The 25,842-nt window shown below is 36.6% G+C and overlaps 1 protein-coding gene across 4 annotated transcripts in view; it reads left to right on the plus strand.

Annotated features, from left to right (window-relative positions):
• Positions 1-25,842, plus strand: part of lyst (lysosomal trafficking regulator) — a 130,720-nt gene that overhangs the window by 45,710 nt on the left and 59,168 nt on the right. For all 4 annotated transcript variants that reach the window (XM_077217350.1, XM_077217351.1, XM_077217353.1 and 1 more), the window contains 9 exons: positions 8,592-8,748; positions 10,159-10,385; positions 10,871-10,937; positions 11,812-11,921; positions 16,285-16,651; positions 17,810-17,963; positions 18,659-18,832; positions 20,026-20,186; positions 23,907-24,097. In XM_077217350.1, the coding sequence (XP_077073465.1) occupies positions 8,592-8,748; positions 10,159-10,385; positions 10,871-10,937; positions 11,812-11,921; positions 16,285-16,651; positions 17,810-17,963; positions 18,659-18,832; positions 20,026-20,186; positions 23,907-24,097 (1,608 nt within the window). The remainder of the gene's footprint in view (positions 1-8,591; positions 8,749-10,158; positions 10,386-10,870; positions 10,938-11,811; positions 11,922-16,284; positions 16,652-17,809; positions 17,964-18,658; positions 18,833-20,025; positions 20,187-23,906; positions 24,098-25,842) is intronic.

Consider the following 25,842-nt stretch of genomic DNA (forward strand, 5'->3'; position numbering starts at 1 on the left):
AAATGTCATTTTACGTCTTTTAGCTTGTCAAGAGATTTAAAGCGTTGTTATTAAAGAGTGTGCATGTGTGAACGTGCTCTAGTATGCAAGAACGAGCCTATGATTGAATCTGCAAATAAAGCAAAATAACTGAGAATAAATGAGAAATAGTCCTCAGATGCCATGTCCGTAATTTATAGAAAAACATCGGACATTAATTCGATCTTAAACAGATTTTTTAAAAGAAGTTATCACTCCATCACCTGCGTGACATCATTAACCAACATGGTTGAACGAAAAATTTGCGACTGTAAGGTTTCGGATACCAGTCGTGACTAGCTAGTTGATATCTTCCACGATTCATCGTTCTATTGTAGTTAAGCAGCGCCAGCGAGTAACGTCGTTATACAGGAATCGCACCTCTGAATACCACTCTAAAACTTAAAACTAAGTTTATTTAATTTGTATTTTCATTCTGTTGTAGTTATTTGTCTGTTTTGTTTGTAATTAATTTCTTTGTTCTTACTGTTACTTACTTACTTATTGTTACTTACTTATATAATTTCTTTGTTCTTATTGTATTGCTGACTGTTTGGTTGTTTTATATAATTGTTTTAAAGACTTTGAATCTTATCGCCCACCAATAATCGTATTTTTAAAAAACTGTGAATTTAATATTGACCAAAAATAATCGTGATTATGATTTTTGCCATGATCGAGCAGTCCTAGTGTGTTGCAAATAATGCTCTACTGAGACATTCACATTGTGAAAATTAAATAAGCACTTTACTATCATGAGGATCCTTTGGAAGGTAATGTTAGTTGCCAGTGATTCTTTATCGCTCATCTTGGTCTTATGCCATAATGTGACAAAATCCAAAAGGATTCGTCTTTCAGAGCTTGATTACAATAAAAGCTATTTTTGGACTAACGTGGAAGTTTTGAGTTCTGAAATTTACAGGATATTTTTATTGTACAATGACCTCTAACATGTCAAAAGATCAATGAAAATTCGATTTCTCAATTCATGACGCCTTTAAGTTAAAAACTTTTATAAAGTCTTTAAATACTTCTAGAATTTTGCAAGATTTATATAATTGGCATCTCAGTAAATCCTCTCAATTGAAATCTTAAAAAGATTGAGGGATTTTCTTCGGAACATTCTTGTCTGTAGTGGAACACATCACCGAGTAATTCCCAAATAAAACTATCATTTGGACTTAAGTAAGATTTGTTTTGGCACTCATGCATGCTTTCTGAAATAAAATGTGACCCCTGGCCAAACATAAACGGATAAGGAGCCTTTTTGTGTGTGTTTGTGAGATTGAGCAGCGTGGGGCACATGGGGGCTATATTTTATGTGGAAACCGTCAGCTGATGTGGTCCTGTGACCAAAGCAATATTTTCTTTTCTTTTTTTAACCAGCTTTCTGAAATCACTAACTTTGCCTCTCTAACAAAGACAACACCAGAAGCAATGTTTGTTTAGGATTGTTTACTTTATTACTTTATTTTGAAAAGGGCTCATTTTCTAGAAGGTAAGAGTCTGCTGCGCTGCCAGATATGCTTTAATCTGTTTCGCTAATGTTTTTAACTTCTGATATTTGAAGTTGCACTGCGTGGAAATAAAAGCACTAAAATTTAGAAGTGGGTACCGTGTGTGTGTGTGCGTGTGTGTGCGTGCGTGTGCGTGCGTGTGTGTGCGTGTGCGTGTGCGTGTGCGTGTGCGTGTGCGTGTGCGTGTGCGTGTGTGTGTGTGTGTGTGTGTGTGTGTGTGTGTGTGTGTGTGTGTGTGTGTAAGAGAGAGTGATTTTGGTCTTTTCTTACCGACTTGGATGCTTGAACACAAAGTACTTTTATTTTTTTTACCTACCAGATAGTGTCTTTCTAATTGCCTAAAGTTACCAAATGTTAAAGTTTTAAAACAAACTGCTGTGGTTTGAGGTATTAGGATGCCACCTACATGCTAGGTATCATTGCATGCGAATCTGTTCAAAACACTGCATCGCAATGTTTCACTACTCCTACAAAGTTTGTACAATCTTCAAACAAACGGACTCGTTCTTCGGTCAAAAATCGTCTTCAGTTTTTCTGTCATCTATTTTACACAGTGCTTCAGAAAAGCCATAATGAAAGTGCTATTGAAGAGAAAACACGCAGTATCTCAGCAAAGGTTTCGAATGTCCACACAAAGCAATTACCTGATAATGGCATGCATTTGGTTAACTACTGTGGTTGATTCCTAAATGTGACGCCATCTATTGATTAGAAAATATGTATTTTTTTAATAATCATATATATATATATATATATATATATATATATATATATATATATACACATACATACATATACGTACAGTGCCTAGCATAAGTGAACACACCCATGCTAAAGTTGACTAAAAAGAGGAATAAAAAATCATCTTTTGGAAATTGATCTTAATGCCTTAATTTAAAAAATGAGGAATTTTTATTTATTTTTATATACAGATTTTTATTTTTATAAGCCAGTTATTTCATGGATCCAGGATACTATGCATAAAATATCCCCACATCATCACACAACCTTCACCACACCTAGAGATTGACATGGGGCACTTTCCATAAGATCATCTCATTGCAAATCATACCAGCTATTAGACTAACTGAAATAACACCATGCCAATCTCTAGGTGTGATGAAGGGTGTGTGATGATGTGGGGATATTTTATGCATAGTATCCTGGATCCATGAAATAACTGGCCTTTAAAAATAAAAATATGCTGTCTCTAGGGGAATTTAACATAGGGGTGTCCTGACTTATGCAACCTGTATTTTAAGGAAGAACATTTCTTTATTTACGATACATTATTCATTCACAAAGAAAATTGGTGTCCTTAAAGGTTGGATTTTTCCTCATTTTTAAATTAAGGCATTAAGATTAATTTCCAAAAGATGATTTTTTATTCCTCTTTTTAGTCAACTTTAGCATGGGTGTGTTCACTTATGCTAGGCACTGTATGTTTATAATCACACATATTATATATATATATATATATATATATATATATATATGTGTGTATATGTGTATATGTGTTATATACATAATAATATATATACATAATAATATATAAACAAACTTTTATTTTTGAATCGATTAATCAATTTGACAGCAGTCAAGTCAAGTCATCCTCATTTATATAGCGCTTTTAACAATGTAGATTGTTTCAAAGCAGCTTTACAGAGATAAACATATAATTTAAGGTAACAGAGATTGGTTTGGTTTTATAGTGGTTCTTGAAAAATGTTTTTTTCCAGCTAAAGTTAGTTTTGATTGATTCACTTCCGTCTAAATGATCATTTGTTATTAAATTAGGGGCCGCTAAGACGACACCGTTCTCTCTAAACAGACTTTAAACGTGAACCTGTGATAGACGCTGATGGCGTTCACATGGGCATTAAGAATTGATTCTATAGTTATGTGCGTTTGAATATATGTGCGCAGGTTTGTAATTACTTACAAACCATGCCTAAACAAACTACTTGTCTTGTCTATAAATTTTGATGCAGAATTTTATTTTATCTTATCACTTTGGGTAGGTACGTGAACCGAAAAAATCCACAACTCTTTATCTGTAGAGTGGTTTAGGGATCCTCCATAGGGAGAGGCTAGTTGGCACTTCAGCACTGCATTGTCATCGGGTCCATGCGAAATTCCTTCGTCAGATCTGGAAACGGCCTGGATCCGGCAGGCTGCGGGAAAACCTCGGGATAAACAAAGACACTAAAATTAGCGTAGATGCCATTCTTCTTATGATGTAACGAGTACATCAGGATTTAAGGGAAGTGTTCCCAGTTCCGGCTGACCTAATCTAAGCAGCCTAATATTGAATTATTGAAGTCTATAGAGTGTTATGTGAATGCTAGGTCAAAGAGATGTGTTTTTAGTCTAGCTTTGAACTGACAGACTGTGTCTACTTCCCGGACAATGTTAGGAAGATTGTTCCAAAGGTTTGGTGCTAAATAGGAAAAGGATCTACCGCCAGCAGTCGATTTAGATATTCTAGGTATTATCAACTGGCCAGAACTTTGAGATCGCAATAGACGTGAAGGACTATAATGCGTTAAGAGCTCGCTCAAGTACTGGGGAGCTAAACCATTTAGTGCTTTGTAATTAATCATCAATATTTTAAAATTTATACGATGTTTAATAGGGAGCCAATGCAGTGTTGACAGAACCGGGCTAATATGGTCGTACTTCCTGGTTATGGTAAGAACTCTAGCGGCTGCGTTTTGAACTAGCTGTAGTTTGTTTATGAAGCGTGCAGGGCAACCACCCAGTAGAGCATTACAATAATCTAGCCTTGATGTCATGAACGCATGAACTAGTTGTTCCGCATTTGTCAATGAGAGCATATGACGTAATTTAGATATATTTTTAAGATGGAAAAATGCGGTTTTACAGACACTAGACACGTGACTTTCAAATGAAAGATTGGTATCAAACAGCACACCCAGGTTCCTAACTGACGACGAAGACTTAACAGAGGAGCCATCAAGTGTTAGACGGTATTCTAGGTTATTACGTGTGGAAGTTTTTTGCCCAATAATTAGAATCTCTGTTTTTTCAGAATTTAGTAGTAGGAAATTACTAGTCATCCAATTTTTGATATCAACTATGCATTCCGATAATTTTGTGAATTGGTGAGTTTTGTTAGGTTTGGAAGAAATATAGAGCTGAGTATCATCAGCATAACAGTGAAAGCTAATTCCATGTTTCCTAATGATATCTCCTAAAGGTAGCATGTACAGAGTGAACAGCAGCGGTCCTAGTACTGAGCCTTGTGGTACGCCATACTGAACTTGTGATCGATAAGACATCTCTTCATTTACTGCTACAAACTGATAGCGGTCAGATAAATATGATTTAAACCATGCTAATGCAATTCCACTAATGCCAACATAGTTTTCTAGTCTATTTAAGAGAATTTTGTGGTCAATGGTGTCAAATGCAGCACTAAGATCAAGTAACACTAATAGAGAGATACAACCACGATCGGATGATAAGAGCAAATCATTTGTGACTCTAATGAGAGCAGTCTCAGTGCTATGGTGCGGTCTAAATCCTGACTGGAAATCCTCGCAGATACCATTTCTTTCAAGAAAGGAACACAGTTGTGAGGATTCTGCCTTTTCTAGTATCTTTGACAGAAAATGTAGATTTGAGATCGTTCTGTAATAGACTAATTCTGTAGGATCAAGTTGCGTTTTTTTAACAAGCGGTTTAATCATAGCCAGCTTAAAGGTTTTTGGTACATATCCTAGAGACAAAGACGAATTAATGATGTTAAGAAGAGGATCTATGACTTCTGGAAGCATCTCTTTCAGTAGTTTAGTCGGTATAGGGTCTAACATACATGTTGTCGATTCAGATGTATTAACGAGTTTGCAAAATTCTTCCTCTCCTATGGCAACAAATGAATCAAATTTTACCTCAGGTAGACTATAATGCACTCCCTGATGTGATGCTGTAGTAGACGGTTGAATAGTTATAATTTTGTCCCTAATATTATCAATCTTATAAGTGAAGAAGTTCATAAAGTCATTACTGCTGTGTTTCTTGGAAACTTCTGGGCTTGAAGCTTTCTTTTTCGTTAGTGTAGACACTTTTTCAAATAAATACATTGGATTATGTTTATTTTCTTTTAATAGGGTTGAAAAATAAGCAGATCTAGCAGATTTTAAAGCCTCTCTGTAAGCAATCGAGCTCTCCTTCCATGAAATCCGAAATACCTCTAGTTTTGTTTTCTTCCAGTTGCGCTCCATTTTTCTGGCTGCTCCCTTAAGGGCCCGGGTGTGCTCGTTGTACCACGGCGTTGGACTATTTTCTTTAATCTTCTTTAAGCGCAACGGAGCAACTGTGTCTAAAGTGCTGAGGATGCTGAGACGATGAAACTGATTAGGAAGATTATTGATAAAGCAATCTTTAGTGGCAGAAGTGATAGGTCTAACATATTTGTAACACAGAGTTGGCTTTGCAGCCTTGGCTAAATTAAGTTAACACAAGACTAGATAATGATCTGAGATATCATCGCTCTGCTGCAGAATTTCAACAGCATCAACATTGATTCCATGTGATAATATTAGATCTAGAGTATGAATTCGACAATGAGTAGGTCCTGACACGTGTTGTCTAACTCCAATAGAGTTAAGAATGTCTTTAAATGCCAATCCCATTGCATCTTTTCCATTATCTACATGTATATTAAAATCACCAACAATTAGGACTTTATCTGCAGTCAATACTAATTCTGATAGAAAGTCAGCAAATTCTTTGATAAAATCTTTATGGTGCCCTGGTGGCCTGTATACAGTTGCCAGCAGAATTCTCAAACTTGATTTATCGTTTACATTATATATTTTTACATTTAGCACCAACACTTATAGAAAATATTACTATAAATTACAGCAACACCTCCCCCTTTGCCTTTCAGGCGAGGTTCATGTTTATAACAGTAATCATGGGGGGTGGACTCATTTAAAGTAATGTAATCGTCTGGTTTTAGCCAGGTTTCTGTCATACATAGCACATCTAGGTTATAATCTGAAATCATATCATTAACTATGAGTGCTTTTGAAGTAAGGGATCGAATATTCAGCAACCCAAGCTTTATCGTTTGCTCATCTGTATTATATCTATTTTTTATTTGTTGAATATCAATTACATTTTTAACCTTAGATTGGTTTGGACGTTTTTTGGATTTCCAAATTCGGGGAACAGACACAGTCTCTATATTATGATATCTAGGTGAAAGAGGCTCTATGTGATGGGATTTATCTGACCTTGGTGACGCGAGGCCGCTAGCAGACGGTCGGTTTAGCCAGTTTGTCTGCTTCCTGACCTGAGCCCCAGATTGTCATGTTTTGTCTCTAAGACTATGAGCCAAATTACTAGAGAGAAGAGCAGCACCATCCCAGGAGGGATGAATACCATCTCTTTTCAACAGGTCAGGTTTGCCCCAAAAACTTTTCCAATTGTCTATTAATTCTATATTATTTTGCGGACACCACTTAGACGGCCAGCCATTGAGTGATGACAATCTGCTAACTATCTCATCACTCCTTCGAACAGGAAGGGGGCCAGAGCAAATTACAGTGCCTGACATCGTACTTGCGAGTTCAAACACCTCTTTAATATTAATTTTGGTGATCTCCGACTGGCGGAGTCGTACATCATTAGTGCCGACGTGAAAAACAATCTTAGAGAATTTACGATTAGCATTAGCCAGCATTTTTAAATTTGCTTTTATGTCAGTCCCTCTGGCTCCCGGCAAACATGTGACTATGTTGGCTGGTGTCCCTATTTTCACTTTCCGTGTAATAGAATCGCCAATTACCAGGGCACAATCAACAGAATTCTCAGTGGGTGTTTCACTGAGTGGGGCAAATCGATTTGTTGTGGTAATCGGAACGGAAGAGTGGTTTTTTTGATCCGCGACTAGAGCGATCCCTCACTGTCACCCATCTGCCTGGCTGCACAGGCAATAATTCAGCCGGAACCGAATCATGTAAAGAGTTCACTATGCTAGGCGCATCCAAAATAGAATCTAAAGCTCTAGCACACTTACTATCCTCAATTAAAGTTTGGAGGCGTGTTTCTAATTCTGAAATCTTCTCCGTCAGCCTGACTGTTTCCTTGCATTTATCACATATAAACCCTATATTGCCGACGGGGAAGGCTATGCTAAACATGTAACATGAAGTGCAGGTGACAATAACAGGACAAGACATTACTCACCGTGTTTGTTGACTGATTCTTACTCACCTGGGCTTTTTATGAACTCAGAGGCGCGGGCGCGCGAGAGAAAAACACATAAATAACTGAGCGCACGGGTGGCGCGTTAACAGGCTAGGGAGTTACTAGCGTGTTGTGCTAACAATAACGGAAGCTAGCGTTGTCAGGTTAATCTGAGATGTTGTCTAAGCTGTATTTAGTAGTATAAACAACTAAAAATGGTAGTAAATGATGGTTCAAAACAGAAAGAAATACAAAGCTAATACGAGGCTTAGACGGAGCTTACAGCCTCGAAGCAAACAAAACACAGCAGGAAGCTAGGCAGACAGGAGCAATCGATCCACTGATAGCACTGATAATTATCCTTCCCTCCATCTTGTAGTTAAAGTAATAATAAAGTAAACATTTTAATAATCATATTGATTATATTGGTAACAATTTACAATAAGGTTTCATTAGTTAACTTAACTTTAGTTAACATGAACTAAGAATGAACAATACTTCAACAGCATTTATTAATCTTAATTAATGTTAATTTCAACATTTACTAATACATTCTTAAAACCAAAAGTTGAATTTGATAACATTAGTAAATGCACTGTGAACTAACATGAACTATCAACGAACAGCTGGAGTTTTATTAACTAACATTAACAAAGATGAATAAATACTGTAACAAATGTATTGCTCATTGTAAGTTCATGTTAACAAATGAGACCGTATTGCAAAGTGTTACCATTTAAATTTTAGAATAATGTTGAATCTATTTGTTATTTCTTAATGAATATATATATTATTCTTATATAATAATCCATCTATCTTTCCCTCGCTCTTGCTCAGAAGCCTCTGGTCAGCGGTGAGCCGGCTCCTCCAGCAGGCGATCTCTCTGAAGAGGTGGATGAAGCTCAGGTGAGCAGCGCTGCACCCTTGGGTGAAGAGGAAGGCTATGATGCAGACAGTGAGAGTAACCCTGAAGACTCCACCCGTCAGGAGGAAGGTACTTACATCATAACTTCATACTTACTGTACATGAGTCTTACATGCATTGTGCTGCTCATCTGTGTCAAACTGACAAGATGTCACTTGTATTTGACTGTCAAATGTAAATGAGCTTGAGAGGAGTGTATGTACGTATTATCCTATTATACGTATTATATCAAGAGCCAAAAGTATCGTGCATGTGTAGTTTTGTAGGCTTTAAGGCCCATTACGTACGCATAATGAGAGTGAAAAATAATTAGCTTGTGGTTAGCAAGGCTGAGTTGTCCATAGTCACTGAAAGCGTATTTGACTGTAAAATGTAAATGAGCTTGAGAGAAGTGTATATGTCCGTATTATCAAGAGCAAAGAGATTCCTGCATGTGTAGTTTTGTAGGTTTTAAGGCTCATTACGTACCTAAAATTAACATGAAAAATAATTAGCATTGCAGTTAGCAAGGCTGAGTTCTCCAAAGTCGTAGGAAAGCAGGAGGAATTTGCTTGCGGATGATCTGGAATGCGTTAGCCGGTTTGTGCCGGTTAGCATCAGGTAGTCTGAGTGAACGTCTGGTCAAATGGTGTGTGATCCGGTTCCCCAGTCACATGTGCTGTTGTTGGCTCTCTCGCACTGAGAATGGTGTCATTGTTTCCTTCGTCTATGATGTAAGTCAGTTGCGTTGAGCTGTGTCTTGTGACTGCAGCTTTTGACCAATCATGCATGATTTTGTAAGTTCACTCACCTTCCCTTAAGGGCCGGTAGTTGATATGATTTATAAAGAAGGGAATGGAAGGCTAAGCTTGAAATGTGTAAGTTTGTAGTCAGACTGATCATGATGACTGTGAGAAAGTGGAAGTCAACTGAATGTGGTTTTGGTAGTTGAGTTTGGTTTCAGCTTCCTTTAAATATTTTCTATTAAGGAAGGCCTCTTTTAGACATCTATCTATCTATCTATCTATCTATCTCTCTTTTTCTCTATCGTTCTTGCGTTCTATCTAATTTCTCTATCGATGTCGAATTGAATGTCAATCTTTCTGTCTTTATTCTATCCATCATTCTTTCATTTGTCTATCTATTGTTCTTTTTGTCTGTCAGTATATCTGTCCATTTATCTGTCTATGTATGTGTGTGAGAATGTCTGTGAGGGAGTGCTCTCTCTGTATATGTGTGTGTGTTCGAGGCAGAACTTCATTAATAAAAAGCACCCAGAGCTTGCGTAGGAGCTGCAGGGTAGTTCACAGCTAAATCATGCGGGTTCTCCAGTGCGTGGCATCCCTCCATCAGCTTAATTCATCTTTGCTAGGCTAGAGCTCTGAGTACATAAAGTACTCGTTCTTCAGCCCTTCTGTTTGTACTCTTGCACCACCAATTATTCTTTTATTATTACTGCGTTGTTTGTAATCCGTGTTTTGTCTTTGCTTGCTGTGACAGGGATAAAGGTGGAGGCTGGAGTCGTGTTGGGGGAATGCGCTCTGGGAATGGCAGGAGTGCCTCAGGGCTCCGTACGTGGTCGTTTGCTTTTCCCGGAGATCTGTTTAATGGAGCTGCAACTGTTAGCCAGTGGCTCGCCAGACCTGGAGGTTTTGGGCCACGTGTTGCAGAGCCTGTTAGGAGCCGTGAAAGGCCACATCAACAATGCAGCGCTGCTCTACCAGCAGGTCAGACTTATATCCGATGCCAAACTGATTTATTCATGTATGCGAGATATTGATGTTACACAGTGGCGTATCTTATTCCAGAAGACCTTCTGCTTTTGTCTAAGTAACTTACCTTTGGTTGGTAGAAAGTTTTTGTTTTAGGTAACTAGTTGAAAGAGTATACTTGAAACAACACCTGTGAACCTTTTGGAGCAGGAACAAAATGACCTTTTGCAAACCTTTTAGCAAATGGAGATTTTTTTTGTTATCTGAGTTGTAAAAAACAAGCTTTGTGACTGCATTTTCGACAGTTCTTTAGGATTTAGGCCTATGTTGGAGAAATCTTTACAGGATTTATTAATTTATTTTTACTTTACCCCATTGTCAATAATGATTTTTGAAACTCGCAATATTGATATGTTTGAATACTGTGACCAGCTGGATTAAATAATCTTTACTGTATTTATGATGAAATGTGATCCATCATGTTTTTTTTCTCTTGTCAGGGTGGTGTGAAAGCCATTCTCAGTGGATTTCAGAACATTCTCAGCCAATCAGATGCCTCCTATAAAGGTGTATATTTCTTTCAAACTTCAACTATGCATATTTCTCCCAATTCCCATTTTTGAGTTTATTTTTAATTTAATGTTTTTGAGTTTAATCATAATTCTCATTATTCTCGTAATGGGTTTGTCATTACTAAAATACATTTTTATCAATGGTTATGTTCATTCATTAAAAATTCACCATAATAACCATTAATGAAAAGCAGCACAAGAAATACTAAATTATATATAACTAGTTTATAAAAAAGCAATAAAAAAAATTAAAAAAGGGAAAAGTGAGATTTTTTTTAAAAACATTTTGTAATCATATTGTGCAGTTGTGTACTAAAATATATTTTATCAATGATGAGTTCATTAATGATAATTATAATATTAAAGATATTAAATTATATTATTATTCATCATAAAAATTAATCATAATCACCATTAATGAAAAGCAGCACAACAAATACTAAAGGTATATAATATTTATTTAAAAATGGAATATATATATATATATATATATATATATATATATATAATATGAGTGAAATACAGTAGTGGCCAAAAGTAAAGAAAAAAACATGTTAAACATTTTGTAATCATATTGCGTAGTGGTACTTGGAGTTTATTTGTAATAAATAATGCAATGAAATGCTAAATTGTGCCGCCATAATTTTTGGCCAGTCTATCATTCAAAGAAATTATGAACACATGCAACAACAAGAGCAAACTAATGAAGTATCAATAACTGATTATGTTGTAAATTAATGCTTTATTCTGTGAGCTTTTTGTTTTTCCAGGCATGTTCTTAATAATTTTTCATTAGATTCATATTTCAGATCAATCATGCTAATCTTAAAAATGATTAAAATTGCTCTATGGCCTGTTGTACCCTTCAGAGTGCCAGACAATACTGATGGACCTGCTCGTATCTATGTTGAGTGACAGTATCACAGCGGAGGAACTCGCCCTGTTGACCCGCCTCTTCCTGGAGAAGACTCCGCCCACTGTAAGTGCAACCTTAAAATAAGCATTTAAAGGTGCCGTGTGTAATTTTTAGCGCCATCTAGTGGTAAGATTGCAAATTGCAACCAACAGAAGTTAAGGTGGCCAACGGGAGATGTCGACGTCTGAGACTAGTGATCGACCGATTATTGATTCTAAATTACCTGAATTTTTTTTTGCATAGCTATTTTAGTAGTGTAACTTAATACTCCCAGTTAAGCAGAACTAGGTTGTAGTGTAGAAAACAGAGTCTTTCAGCATTCTGCCCTGTAAGCCTGCTTCGTTTGTTTTCATAAATGGTAAATAAATCAAATTACAATAAAAACATTTATATTATTACATTATATAATTTATATCTAAATTATACATGTAATTTATAGGCATCAGCAGCAAAAATGTTAACAATACGCAAAATAAGTGTTAAAAGTCTAATGTTTTCATTTGGAGAAAATAATTGACAGGGGAGTCATCTCACCTTTGCAGAAATGTCAAGTCAAGTCTTCCTCATTTATATAGCGCTTTTAACAATGTAGATTGTTTCAAAGCAGCTTTACAGAGATAAACATATAATTTAAGGTAACAGAGATTGGTTTGGTTTTATAGTGGTTCTTGAAAAAAAAAATTTCCAGCTAAAGTTAGTTTTGATTGATTCACTTCCGTCTAAATGATCATTTGATATTAAATTAGGGGCCGCTAAGACGACACCGTTCTCTCTAAACAGACTTTAAACGTGAACCTGTGATAGTCGCTGATGGCGTTCACATGGGCATTAAGAATTGATTCTATAGTTATGTGCGTTTAAATATATGTGCGCAGGTTTGTAATTCCTTACAAACCATGCCTAAACAAACTACTTGTCTTGTCTATAAATTTTGATGCAGAATTTTATTTTATCTTATCACTTTGGGTAGGTACGTGAACCGAAAAATTCCACAACGCTTTATCTGTAGAGTGGTATAGGGATCCTCCATAGGGAGAGGCTAGTTGGCACTTCAGCACTGCATTGTCATCGGGTGTAATTAATGTAATTAATTTTAAACAGTTTTAGAAGGTTTATGTGACGTTTAATTGGTTTAAACTAAGAGTGAGGAATAATTCACTGGGTAATATTAATTCACTGAATAATATTAGCTGGAATATAACATTGTCAGGAAGGTAACAAACAAAACAGCATATACATCATTGCATTTTCCAACTAGTATGTTATTAATTATTAATAATATTTTTGTAGGTCTAGATCATGAAATGCTTTCTGACAAAGTGCTGTTTATCTATGCATTTTCACAGAACTATATACAGGCTACTCAACCACGATCGCGCGTGCAGATAATAAATAAATAATTAATTTCCACAAAGCGGTATATTTAGATGTGTATTAGCTAAATAATTGCTATGTAGTAAATGATAATATAATCTAGGGTGTTTAAACAAGATAATCTTGTCAAAAGTTACATTCAGTGGCCGTGCTTGAGCATTCCTGACCATCAACCCAGTGAGTGCTCAGCAATATGAACGAACAATTTTTTCGAGACAAATGGTGCGCAAATACAACAGATAGAGAATTAAATTCAGCGCTTTTATTGTCAAAATGCACTCATTCATGTCTGTTTAATTAATTAATGTAAAGTTACATCTTTATTGGTGCAGGACATGATGGATTACGCTACGTGACTCCATGAGTTCGTCTCAATTTTTTAGAACCAAGCTGCATAAATAAACTATATAAGGCATTTATGTATTAATCTGCATGTCTGTTATGTTAAATAAAGTTGAATCATTAAAGCAAAGCAAGTAGAGCATATAATTTATGTGTGCACAGAGTTGTTGTTGACTGATCTCCTCAGATGCGGGCAGAGGAATTCTCAAAACGGCCACAAGATGGCGCCGTTTATTGGCGAATCCGATAATACAAAACCGATATCCAATTATGGGAAAATGCTAAAATATCGGTAAACCGATACATCGGTCGATCACTATATGAGAAGGCAGAGAGTAGCCAGTTCAGCAATGAGGTTTCTTTACAAGGATAAATTAAGAAATAAGGTTTACTCAGTAAAACGATGTTATTGCAAATATTATTGTTACTTGTTCATCATTGTGTCAGTGTTTTATTTCGCTGACTTTAGCTAGCTTCTTTGCACGAAGAACAACATAGTGACGAAACGCGTTTGTCCGTTTAGGGCCACTCTAGAAACATGTCGATGTAAGGGGACGCGCAGTGTGTGTGTAGATAGAAATGGCTCATTCTAAGGTAATAAAAACATACCGGTTCATTACGGCCGTGTGTCCACCAAAGCGTTTTGAGCCAGCTGAAAACGCTAGACGCTCTGCTGAAAACACCTAGCTGTGGGCTCGAGAGCGTTTTGGCAGCACTGCGTTTTTTCAGTTGAGACGATTCGTTGCTATGATACAGAATATCCGCAGCACAGTTTACTGATTTTGCAGATAATTTGTTTCATACTAAAAATTAATTTTTCATCCATTTTGTTCGGTTAGCTCTGCTGTTGACGAATGTTGTGACAGTTGGTCAGTTGGGTATTAGTCCCGCCCCTCCTCCACTGTGATTGAACGGCTGTGTAAAAAGTGACAGTGATGAGCGCTGCGTTTCACCCAAAGTTGAACATTCTTCAACTCTCGGCGACCTGTAAAAAATGCCGAGCGCTCTACGCTTCAACGTAAAAAAAACGCTCAGCTCCCATTGAAAAACAATTGGGAAAATACGCCAGCTGCGTGAAAAAACGCTTTAGTGGACACGTGGCCTAAGTAAGGTCCACTGAAAACAGTTATGTATATGATATTGCATTTCTGTCAACAGATCCTCCTAAATATTACACAATGCACCTTTAAATGAGGCCACTGTGAATTTATCCACAACTCTGTTTCGAAACCTTTTCAGTTCCCTTTTCCACTGAAAAGGAAAAGCTTTGAAACTACGCAATGCATATGTACAACGTGATCAAGCATCCTGTAAACAGGATTATTTTTAACACTGTCAGAAAGTGGACAAGCTGATGCAGAATACGCTTTTAGTAATGCCAACCTTTGGTTTGTCAATGCTGATATGAATCAGCCATTCTAGGATAATTATCTTGCTCTTTGTTCACACTTTTTGTTATGTAACTTCATTTGTGATTGCCAGTCCTTTACTTCTGAGCACCTCTTTTCCTATTGCCTCACATCTTTAACACCCTAATTTACTATTTTATGTGGTTTACACATATGGGGTAGGTTAAAGATGTCAACATGCTAAAAAAAAACGTACCTGAGAAGTTGCATTTCTAAACTTCGCTAAAATTAGGCAAAAATAATCAAATAAATCTAGATATAAAGCTCTAGAAAAGTGATTCCAATATTCACCTAGTCGATTGTTGGAAAACTAGTCTGCATCCCTTGTAAATTCAACATTTAACATACTATATTTTGTGTTTTCTTGATCATTACAACTCAACTGCTAGATCTAGTCATATTTTCAGGCTCTTTTCTTGGCAGCTACTGTATGCTCTCTATGAAGTATCGCTGTGAAATGCGTTTTTCCCACCATCGTGTTAATGAAGGTCCACAGGGAGTCAGTCACTTAAGACAGTGTTACAGTAGTTCACTCTCATTGTACCAGACGACAGAGACCGGCACCATCAGTGTGTTCATTTCACGAATCCTGTCAATGGATTGCATTATGGATTATGTCAGCATGCTTTGTTTTGTGAATTTATGAGGAATTGTTTAGATTACACTGAAATCATCAGGGATGTTTTGAGTTCTGAAAGTTACAGTACACTATCGTTCAAAAGTTTGGGGTCGTTAACATTTTTCTAAAGGTTTTTGAAAGAAGTCTCTTCTGCTCACCAAGGCTGCATTTATTTGATCAAACATACAGTAAAAACTGATATATTGTGAAATATTATTACAATTTAAAACGGCTGTTTTCTATGTGAATATATAGTAAAGTGTAATTTATTCCTGTGATCAAAGCTGAATTTTTAGCATCATTACTCCAGTCTTCAGTGTCACATGATCCTTCAGAAATCACTATAATATGATGATCTGATGCTCAAGAAACATTTATGATCATTGCAACATGTTGTCACTAAACCTAGTAAAATTATGTTTTGTTACCAAATGTTTTGACAATCACAATACATTTATTGTGATGTAAAACAAAACGTAAAAACCATAAATTCTCACTCCAAGGTAAACTCAAATGTTGGCAGCCCTGGATTCCAGTTTTTCATGATATGACCCCGTTTAGTTGGTGCTTGATTTGTTTTGAATGAAACCTTATATTTAAATTGTTTGCAGTGAAACTTCTAATTGTGCGAACTGGGCGAACACCCTCACTAGAAATCTTTATTTGCATTCCTCGTCTGTAGGAGATCTTGCTGAGAGGCGTGCTCCAGATTGTGGAGGCCAACTCGGACACAGAGCCCCTCTACTTCATGTCCTTTCCCATGATCCCTGGCGCAGGGGTCCCTGGCTCGAGCTCTTCCCCTGGGATGAGGCCTCATGGGGCGGTTGTGGGTAAAGGTGGAGTTAACGCTCTTTTAAGGGGTAAATTACCCCTAGTCCGTGGTGAAGGAGACCCGAGCAGGCTGGGTCATCTGCGCTCTTCTCCCTGGCACACGGCACCCTTACACCTGCCCTTAGTGGGCCAGAACTGCTGGCCTCACATGTCCAGTGGCTTCAGTGCCTCGCTGTGGGTACGAGCGGGGGACGAGGACGACGGCCTTTCTAAGAAGGGTAAGAAGATTCTATTCTATTGTATAAGCTTATAACACAGATAAAGTATTATCTATATACTAAAGTGTTCAGGGTTCCCACGGGTCCTTGAGATCCTTGAAAGTTTGTGAATCTGAAAAAAAAAATTCAAGTCCCTGGAAAGTTTTAGAAAATAAACATACATAGATACAGGTCCTTGAAAGTGCTTGAATTTATTTTGTGCAATATTATTCCCACTGGTCTGCTAATGTGTTATTTCATCAACACTTAGTGGCCTATGCATACTAGCTTGCTTGATTTACTTTAGTTACTCGCATTTACGCGTTACGTTAAGTGTTTCCCGTGTGAGGTACTTTGTGTTGAAACGCATGCACGAAACTACTACGATGGTACCTCAATGTTTGTTGTTGGACACAACAACAAATGTGTTCCCACATTAAGTAATTTTTTTTCTGAACATTTACATTTTTGTTTAATTTTTCTTTATTTCAGTTAGTTGCGAAAGCAACTTTAAAAAAAAGTTTTTCATATATGTTTTATTTTATTTCAGTTTAAATTCTTAAAATTTATTTTTATTTAAGTTTTAGTCATTGTAATGCTTCAACTTAATTTTATTTAATTTAGTTGCCAAAGCAAACTTTTTTTTTAAAAAGTTTTTTATTTCAGTTTGAATTCAATTACCAAATTTAGTTTTAATGATTATAGTTTGCGTAATGTTATGTGCTTTTGTCCTTTTATTCGTTTTTAAAAAAATATATAATTTCTATAATCCCACAGTCTGTCTGAATTCTCGATTCTGGTTAGCTGAAACAATAAAACTGTTTAATGCATAGGTAATTCCAAGTGAGTTTAATCACCGTTCTATATGAATGCGTTGTTTTCATTGAAGCGCGCACACATACGTCACTAGTAGATCGCGCTCCGCACACAGAAACATTCAGGAGCATAGCAACTTATTAACACTGCCCTGCAACTTTTATTAATAAAATAGGTTTTATAATTTCTACATTAGATTTTTCAGCAGCAAGGTTTTTTTTTAGGTTTAAGTTTTTCAAGTATTTGTTTTATTTAATTTTAGCTTTAATTCAGTTACCAAAAATATTTTAAGTAATAATTTTAGTTTTAGTTAACAATAATTTGATATGACGTTTAATGGGTTTGTCCTGCTGTGTGTTGCAGAAGAGGAGCCGTCTCTGGTGGAGTCCCTGCCTAGTCCCACACACGTCACGGACCAGCAGACAGACCGATGCCTCCTCCATGTCCTCTCCATTGGCTCTAAGGCACTGATGCTTCAGGTGTGGGTGAACATCTCCACCGGAGCCTTTACCTTCAGGTGAGTGACATGACAAAAACTTTAATGGTACACTGTTTTTTGTTTTTTTTAAAGCCTCCTTGAAAATTGGGTGCCAGTGGTGTTTCTGGAGGGCGGTAGATCTTACATATTCCACTTCAAACTCACATTCAGTTTCTCCATTCTGATATAAAACCCCACTTTTTTTAACATGTAGGATACCTAATAGACCTCAATCAGTAGAGGATGATACTAGCAACGATGGGAATGGATGAACTGATTAAATGTCTTGATTTCCAGCAGCTTTTGTTTCTGCTCTGACAGCCGAACACTGCGAGTGTGTGTTAGAAATCAGGAATGGTGAGAGAACATTGTGCTTGGCATGTTTTTCCTCTTCAAACCAATCTTGGGTCTTCAGTCGACAAATTTTAAATCCCGTCGGTCTAGAGCGCTTCCCATAATGTTTGTGCATTAGGTCAGTATTCAGAGAGCAAGCGTCTGTTGTGGCTGTTTGAACACATTCGATCACATGAGCGTTTACACTACGAAAGCAATCCGGTCGAGTGTGTTTCCAACTACCTCTGGAAGTGTTTGAAAGTGGACAAGTTCAAAACGTTTTACACCTGTATATAGCGTCGTCCACTTGAGATCCGATCGACCAAACTGCATCTCAACACCAGGTGTAAACAGGTCATCAATGCTAAATTTCAAAAGTGACTGTTCATTTGTGAATTCAGGACCTGCATTGATCCCAACGATGAGATGAAGGCGGGTCTTCTCGCCCAGGCGGAGTCTGGAGACGGTTTGCTGACCGCTGGCAGGTGGCAGCACTTGGCTCTCACATACACACAGCAGCCCGAGGGCAGGAAGAGCGCTCACGGTCAGCTGACACTCTGGGTGTGCGGGATTAGGTGAGTCCTTGATTGCAATTGGTTTGTTGATGATTTAAAGGGACAGTTCAGCCAAATATGATAATTCAGGGTGTCCGCGGGGTCTTAAAAAGTATTAAAAGTGTATTAATCAATTTAGAGAAAATTAAGGCCCTTAAAAAGTATTGAAAAATCTTAAACGCCATTTTCCAATTCAATTTTGTATCATTTTTCATTATCTATATTTGTCCCAAGAATTGTTTTAATTTTTCAATTAATTATCTTGTGCTTCGTTTCCCACGCTTCTGAATTGTTGCACTGATTAAACTTGAAGTAGCGATGAGGTCTTAAAAATGTCTTAAAAGGAATTAAATTTAACTCCATGATTCCTGTATATACCCTGCAATTGTAATTTAGGGATGCAGACTTCAGTTCTCAATGGCTACGTTTACAAGCAACCAAATAATCCATTAGTATCTAGTATCGGATTGACGGCTCAATTGGACTGAAAAGCCTTAATGTAAACACCTTAATCGATCGGATTGAGCTCGATCCAAACGAAATTTTGATCGGATTGAAGGGGTGCTTTATTCCTTTTCTAATCCGATCGAGAGAACATGTAAACACTTGATTGGATTGAAAACCCAAACTGAAAGGACTGCGCATGTGCAATGACGTTGAAACAGTGTAATGACGCATGACGCGCCGAACGAGCTGTTATTCCTGTGGAATAAAGTGTCTTATAAATGAGTGTCCCGTCATTCTGTAATCCTCCTTTCACTGTGTCTGTGAAGTGGAGCAGGAAAACGGCTCACCAGTCCTAGTTTCGGACGACTGGTTTTGGACATTTTTACGGCGTTATAGATATGAGCAGCACGGCACAACAGTTCATATGCTCATTGTCTTCAAATTATGACCATAAATGTATAAATATTAAGTCTGCTGTTTAAAACAAATAAAGAACCAATGTAGGAGAATAGTTATGCACTAACAGCGGAAAACTGTATATTTGTGCAGTGAGCGCGTGTCAAAAATCTATTTAGATTTGAAACTTGTGATTATATAAATGCGCACATTAACCCGATCACATGTTTAGCGTTCATGTAAACACTACGTTCGGATTCATCAATCGGAAGTAATTCAGTTTAATTGAAACAAAAGTTGTGCATGTAAACATGGCCATTGATTGTGAAAAGCTACACTGTTTTAATCAACCCTTCTTGTGCCACATTCAGGAAATGTGACGTCTCGCTAGATTTCACTCTGCCTAGGAAGTCCAGTTTGTCATCGGACAGTAATAAGACCTACTGTATGCTTGGACACTGTCAGCAACCCTCAGAGGAGCAGTCCAGCCCAAGTGCACGCTGGGATATGGGCACGCTGATGCTCTTTAATGGTATGAAACCAGTGCCTAAAAAGACCTCCTTCTTTAAAAAGTGATTCTATTTGGAATTTTTTGAGATTGTTGTGGAGTGTTTGGAATATTAACTAAATGATTAAATAAAACTGTTAAAATAATTTTTGTTAACTGAAATAAAGCTGAGATAAAATATAAATGGTAACACTTTACAATAATGTCTCATTCGTTAACATGTATTAACTAACATAAACTAACAATGAGCAATACATTTGTTACAGTATTTTTTAATCTTTGGTAATTTTAGTTAATAAAAATAAAGCTGTTCGTTGTTTGTTCACAGTGCATTAACTAATGTTAACAAATTCAACCTTTGATTTTAATGTGTTAGTAAATATCAAAATTTAAAATGTAGTAAAATGTAAAAAAAAAAATATATATATATATATATGTTATAAATTTATACTTTTATACACATATGTATATATAAATATATTAACACTGAGCTCTTTGCTGAATTTTCTTCCTTATAAAAAGGATTTATAATAAAAAACTGTGTGCTGTTGGAAAGATTATTTGTTTGCACTTTGAAAGTCTGCGATGTTGTTGGTGACGCGGGATCTTCCTGCTGCTGGTAGTTTCCATGCGTGAGCCACAAATTCTCCACATTCTCTCTACACAACAAGCCTTTTTTAACAGAATAGCAATTCTGTTGCTACTAATAGGTCATGAATGGCTCAAGTCCTGCCGTTCCCAACCTTTAAAAAGCTCTAATGTTTTTACTGTGTTTATTTGACTGTAGGTCACCGCCTGTTTCAAACACATCTACCACACTTACTCTTATTTTTCTTTCTTGTATCTTACAGTCTAGGCTCCATAGGGACCGTTCGGTATTTATGGAAAGGGCCACCGGAGGAAAATAGTGGAGGGTCATGTCTTTTTATTCTTTGTTGAGGGGAGGGTCACCCAACTTTTGTATTCATGAAAACAGCAAAATTTCAAAGTGGCTTGTTTGGTGAATATTTTTTCTATGTAGCTTTATGTAGCTCTCTCGGTGTCGGTCCCCCTATCAGATGGGTCTGACCCAACAAAAATCCAGTTTGGCGCTGTCTGACAGTGGGCGTGCACTTCAGTACGCGCTCAGAAAAAGTGCATCATGTACAGAATGCCAATGAAATGTTTACCCGGCATAGTTTTAAAGCACGAGCAAATAATGAACTTTTGTGATTGCGAATAAGTGCAGTGTCCTGTGAGTGTAACTCTACCGCGGCATTAACATGTGATATGAATGTACGTTGAGTGTATTGGGACTGAGTCGCCAGAACTGCAGCTGATAGAATGTGCGCTATACGATACTACCATATTTTAGTTTCCATTCTTATTGTGTTTCCACAACAATGTTAGTGAGTAAATCTACTGAAATTGCTACCATAACAGTGGAGTGTGATGTGTTAGACGTAGGGCTACCACATTTTTAAATTACTATTAGAATTATTTTAAGTTAACATTATAAAATACGCAGACCTACACCAAAAAAATAAATAAATTCTTTAAAATTGGGCAATTCCAGCGTTATGGACTTGACATTTGCAGTCAAAACATGAAATATATTATCAGAAAATGCATTTAATACTGAATCTGTTTATATATCCATACCCCCTTAATAAAGGAGTCAAGACATTAGAAAAATATCAGTCTACACATGCGTTTTATATTTAATATGAGCGAAATACACATGTGACGTGACACACCAAATCTTTAACTTTTAGATGGCAAAATATTTTTTGATAATTCTACGAATTAGGCTACACTGCGCAAAACAAAAGTAGGCTAATAACCGGATGAAGAAGGGTCGGCCTCCACAGAACATAAAATATGATTTTTTATTTTATTTTTCATGTTCGCATTTATGAGGGAAAAAACAATGTTACGGACGTGACAGTTCTCCGTTACGGACATGACCGCTCTGAAAGCGACTTCAGAAGGCACAAAGCCTTTATTTAAAGTAAATTTCGTTTTTTATTAATTGTATCTTACTTTTAATTAATGTTTCATCAACCAATTGCCTGGATTTAATAAATAAGAAGTAAATATAGTAGAACATAGATCATCATGAGTCGCCGGCGCATGAACTGGACTCTCGTCTTATAAATGAACCGAAACTCAGTGTATAATGTACATGCCTCACAGACTTGAGAAATATATCGAAAGCTTGATGTCTACTTTTAAACAGAACATTTAAAAACGAAAAACAGACTGCTCTCTGCTTATGTAATCCGTATGAAATCTGCATTTCTCTCTGGCGCGTTACTGTGAAGATCGTGAGTCAGCATCGTTAACTTCATCTTGAAGCCGACACACTGACACAGAAAAACCTTGTTTATTAATAAACAATTAAAATCTCTCCTTGCTATATTTGACATATTCATAATCATTACTTTTGCCGGTTCTTTTTGGCAGCTTAAGGATACTTTATTGGGAGCGCCACCCTTGTTACATGAACGCGTCACCACTGCATCAGCACCGAAAACATGGTTTATTTATTTTTAAATCTAAAATAAAAAATCATGATACGAACCGAATTGTAGGTTTGGTCTATCGTTACAGCCTTAGTAAGATGAGAAAGCAGGAGTTTAGTCGTTTGTCATGGTTGTAAAAAAACAATGAACATCTGAACATCTTTGCCAAGCGCCAAGATGTCATGCCTTTTTCCAGGGGAGGGTCATGCCTTTTTTCACATTTTGGAGGGTCATAGAAAAATGTCTTACTGGCGAAGGGAGGGTCAAGTCTTTTTTGACTACAGATCTCAAAACTCCTCCGGTGGCCCCTTAAATAAAAAACGAACAGTCCCATATGACTTAGATTATTTTTATTTTTTGACATTCATATTTGTTTGGGGGGGAACAGTTTACAATAATGTCACATTTGTTAACATTAGATAATATATTAACTAACATAAGTAACAGTGAGCAATATTTTTTATTTGTTTATGCTGTACATTTTGTTAGGTAATTAGGTAACACTTTACAATAAGGTTTCATTAGTTAGCATTACTTTGCTCCATAGGTTAACATAAGAAAAATACTCCTAAAGCATAGGTTAACAATAGAAGAATACTTCTAACGCATTTATTTATCTTAGTAAATCTCAACATTTACTGATTCATTATCTAAAATCTAAAGTTGCATCTGCTCGTATTATTTAAAAGACCTGAGCTAACATGAACTAACAATGAACAGCTGTATTTTTATTTGAACAAAGATGGATAAATACTGTCAAAAATGTATTGCTCGTTATTTGTTAATGCTAGTTAATGCAATAATTAACGTTAACTAATAGACCTTATTGTAAAGTGTTACCGATAACAGAAATAAAATTGTTCGTCGTTTGTTCACTTTAGTTCACATTGCATTAACTTATGTTAACAGATACAACTTTTAAGCTTAAAAATGTATTAGTAAATGTTGAAATTAACTTTAAGTCTTATAAAAACTATTGTTGTTCATTGTTAGTTCATGTTAACTAATGTAGTTAACATCAGTTAACAATTTAAACCTTAATGTAAAGTGTTAGCAACTTGATCTAAAATGACTTGGACAATTAAATGAATCCAGGCATGTTTTCTTGAAATAACACAAAAGAATATTTAATAATTTAATGTATATGCACAAATATGCTGTGATATTTGCCTACCTATATCTTTCTACCTACATTAAAAATGCATGCTGGGAGTTATGAACTTGTTATTGCTTGTTTTAGGCTCCAGAATTGACACTGCGGAGGCGTTTTACCTGTACGCCAGCGGTCCTGACCTCACCTCCATCATGCCCTGCAAGTACGGCAAGCCCCAGGAGACACTGTCCAAGTACGTGACCCAGGAGGGTCTTCAGTGCGAGCAGATACGAGAACTCCTCATGAGGAATACAGACGTTGACATCACACCTCTTATTGTAAGCCTATAATTATGAATACATGTTTTTTCGAATGTCTTCACCAGAAGGCTTTTATGCAAATGCCTCTGACATCGGCTTGTTGTCTGACAGCATTATTTGTCTATTTGTACATACTAATTTCCTGCTTGCTTAAATGCTTTCTCTGTGCAGTTTTACCCACTGACATCTTAATTTGCAGTGATTTTACATGCTGTTCCAGGTGCTCATATGCTAATGCTTTACATGCACGGCAATTACTGCTATCTAGGGCTGTGACGGTGGCAGTTTTTTATTTTAGCACTTCCGTCAGTGAAACACCACACTACAGCCTGTAAAACATTGAAATAAATTTCAGTAAATAAATATTTGTAACCTAAATAATATATGTAGTGAATTAGCTAAAAAAAAAAGGGATTATATAATTAATAATTAATCATACTTATGACCAATTATTACCTACATATTTTAAATCACCCAAAAAGGATGCATAGCCCATGTATTTGTGCATGCGTGTGCGTTTGTGCGTGTGTTAGTTATGATCTAGGGCTGCAGCTATCAATTCTTTTTGTAATCGATTAATCTAGCACTTAATCGATCGATTAATCGAGTAATCGGATTTTTTGTGTGTGTGTGTTTTATTAACAGAATAGTTATATTAAACTTGTGTCTATTTCAGTTAAAGCTGTTAAGTTATATAATATAAGTTATATAGTATGCAAGTTATAAAGCTATCTCATATGTGAATTTTCCTTTAAGATGTTATAATATAACCACTCTAAGCATATTTGTGTATTCTGGTAGTTTAACACTGAAGAAGAGCTGTAACGTGACTTGTTGTTGAACACGCAGTAAAAGCTGACGCACTTTTTGTTCCGTGCGTTTTAACTGAAAAATGAGTACTCCGAATCTTTATTAAAAACCAACAGGCTGGGGACTTTAATTTTTTTGTTGTTGTCTGTATTTGGCAGACGTGAAATACAAACAAGGTCTCGCAAAGACTGCAATACAATATTTGTTCCTCCATCACGTCCCGGTGTGTACAGTGAATGCATGCTGAAATTATTGTTGCGTGGCTACATAAAAGTTTAAGCATATGTGATGCATTGCTGCAATCGGTCTGACTGGCGTGTGTGTGTGTGTGTGTGTGTGTGTGTGTGTGTGTGTGTGTGTGTGTGTGTGTGTGTGTGTGTGTGTGTGTGTGTGTGTGTGTGTGTGTGTGTGTGTGTGTGTGTGTGTGTGTGTGTGTGAAGGGGTTCCTTTTTTAGGCTATACTCTCTTGCAATTGAACGTGATAGTTACGTTTACTACTTAAAAATGTCATCAAAGCTAAAAATCATATCCAGTCAAACCGCATCACGACGACATCGCTACAAATACAGTACGGGATTAAAATCAGCGAACATCAATAGGCTTAGACTACGTTACCTTGTTTCAGCGAGTTAAGTGTATTAAGTGAATTAAGTGTGTAATGATCCCACACTTTATACAATTTCTGACGTTTATTCACATATTTATTCTCTGCCATCGCGCCAACTAAATTCAAAATATGTGCTTCCTGAACAGGTACGTGTGAATAAACGGTCCGTGTGAAACAATCAAATCCCTGCGCCGCGCGTATAGTGCGCGTCATAGGAATTTAACGAGGCTTCGAGGCAGAGTTTTTCGAGTAACTCGAGGAATCGTTTCAGCCCTATTATGATCCTTGCTGGGTCCGAGAGTTTGAAGTGTTCTTTCAGTTCTTCCGGAGGGCGTTTTGTTCGCGG

The sequence above is a fragment of the Siphateles boraxobius genome, unplaced genomic scaffold, assembly GCF_051911475.1.
Source record: "Siphateles boraxobius isolate OS27281-9 unplaced genomic scaffold, OSU_SipBor_1 73, whole genome shotgun sequence".
NCBI classification, from domain to species: Eukaryota; Metazoa; Chordata; class Actinopteri; order Cypriniformes; family Leuciscidae; genus Siphateles; species Siphateles boraxobius.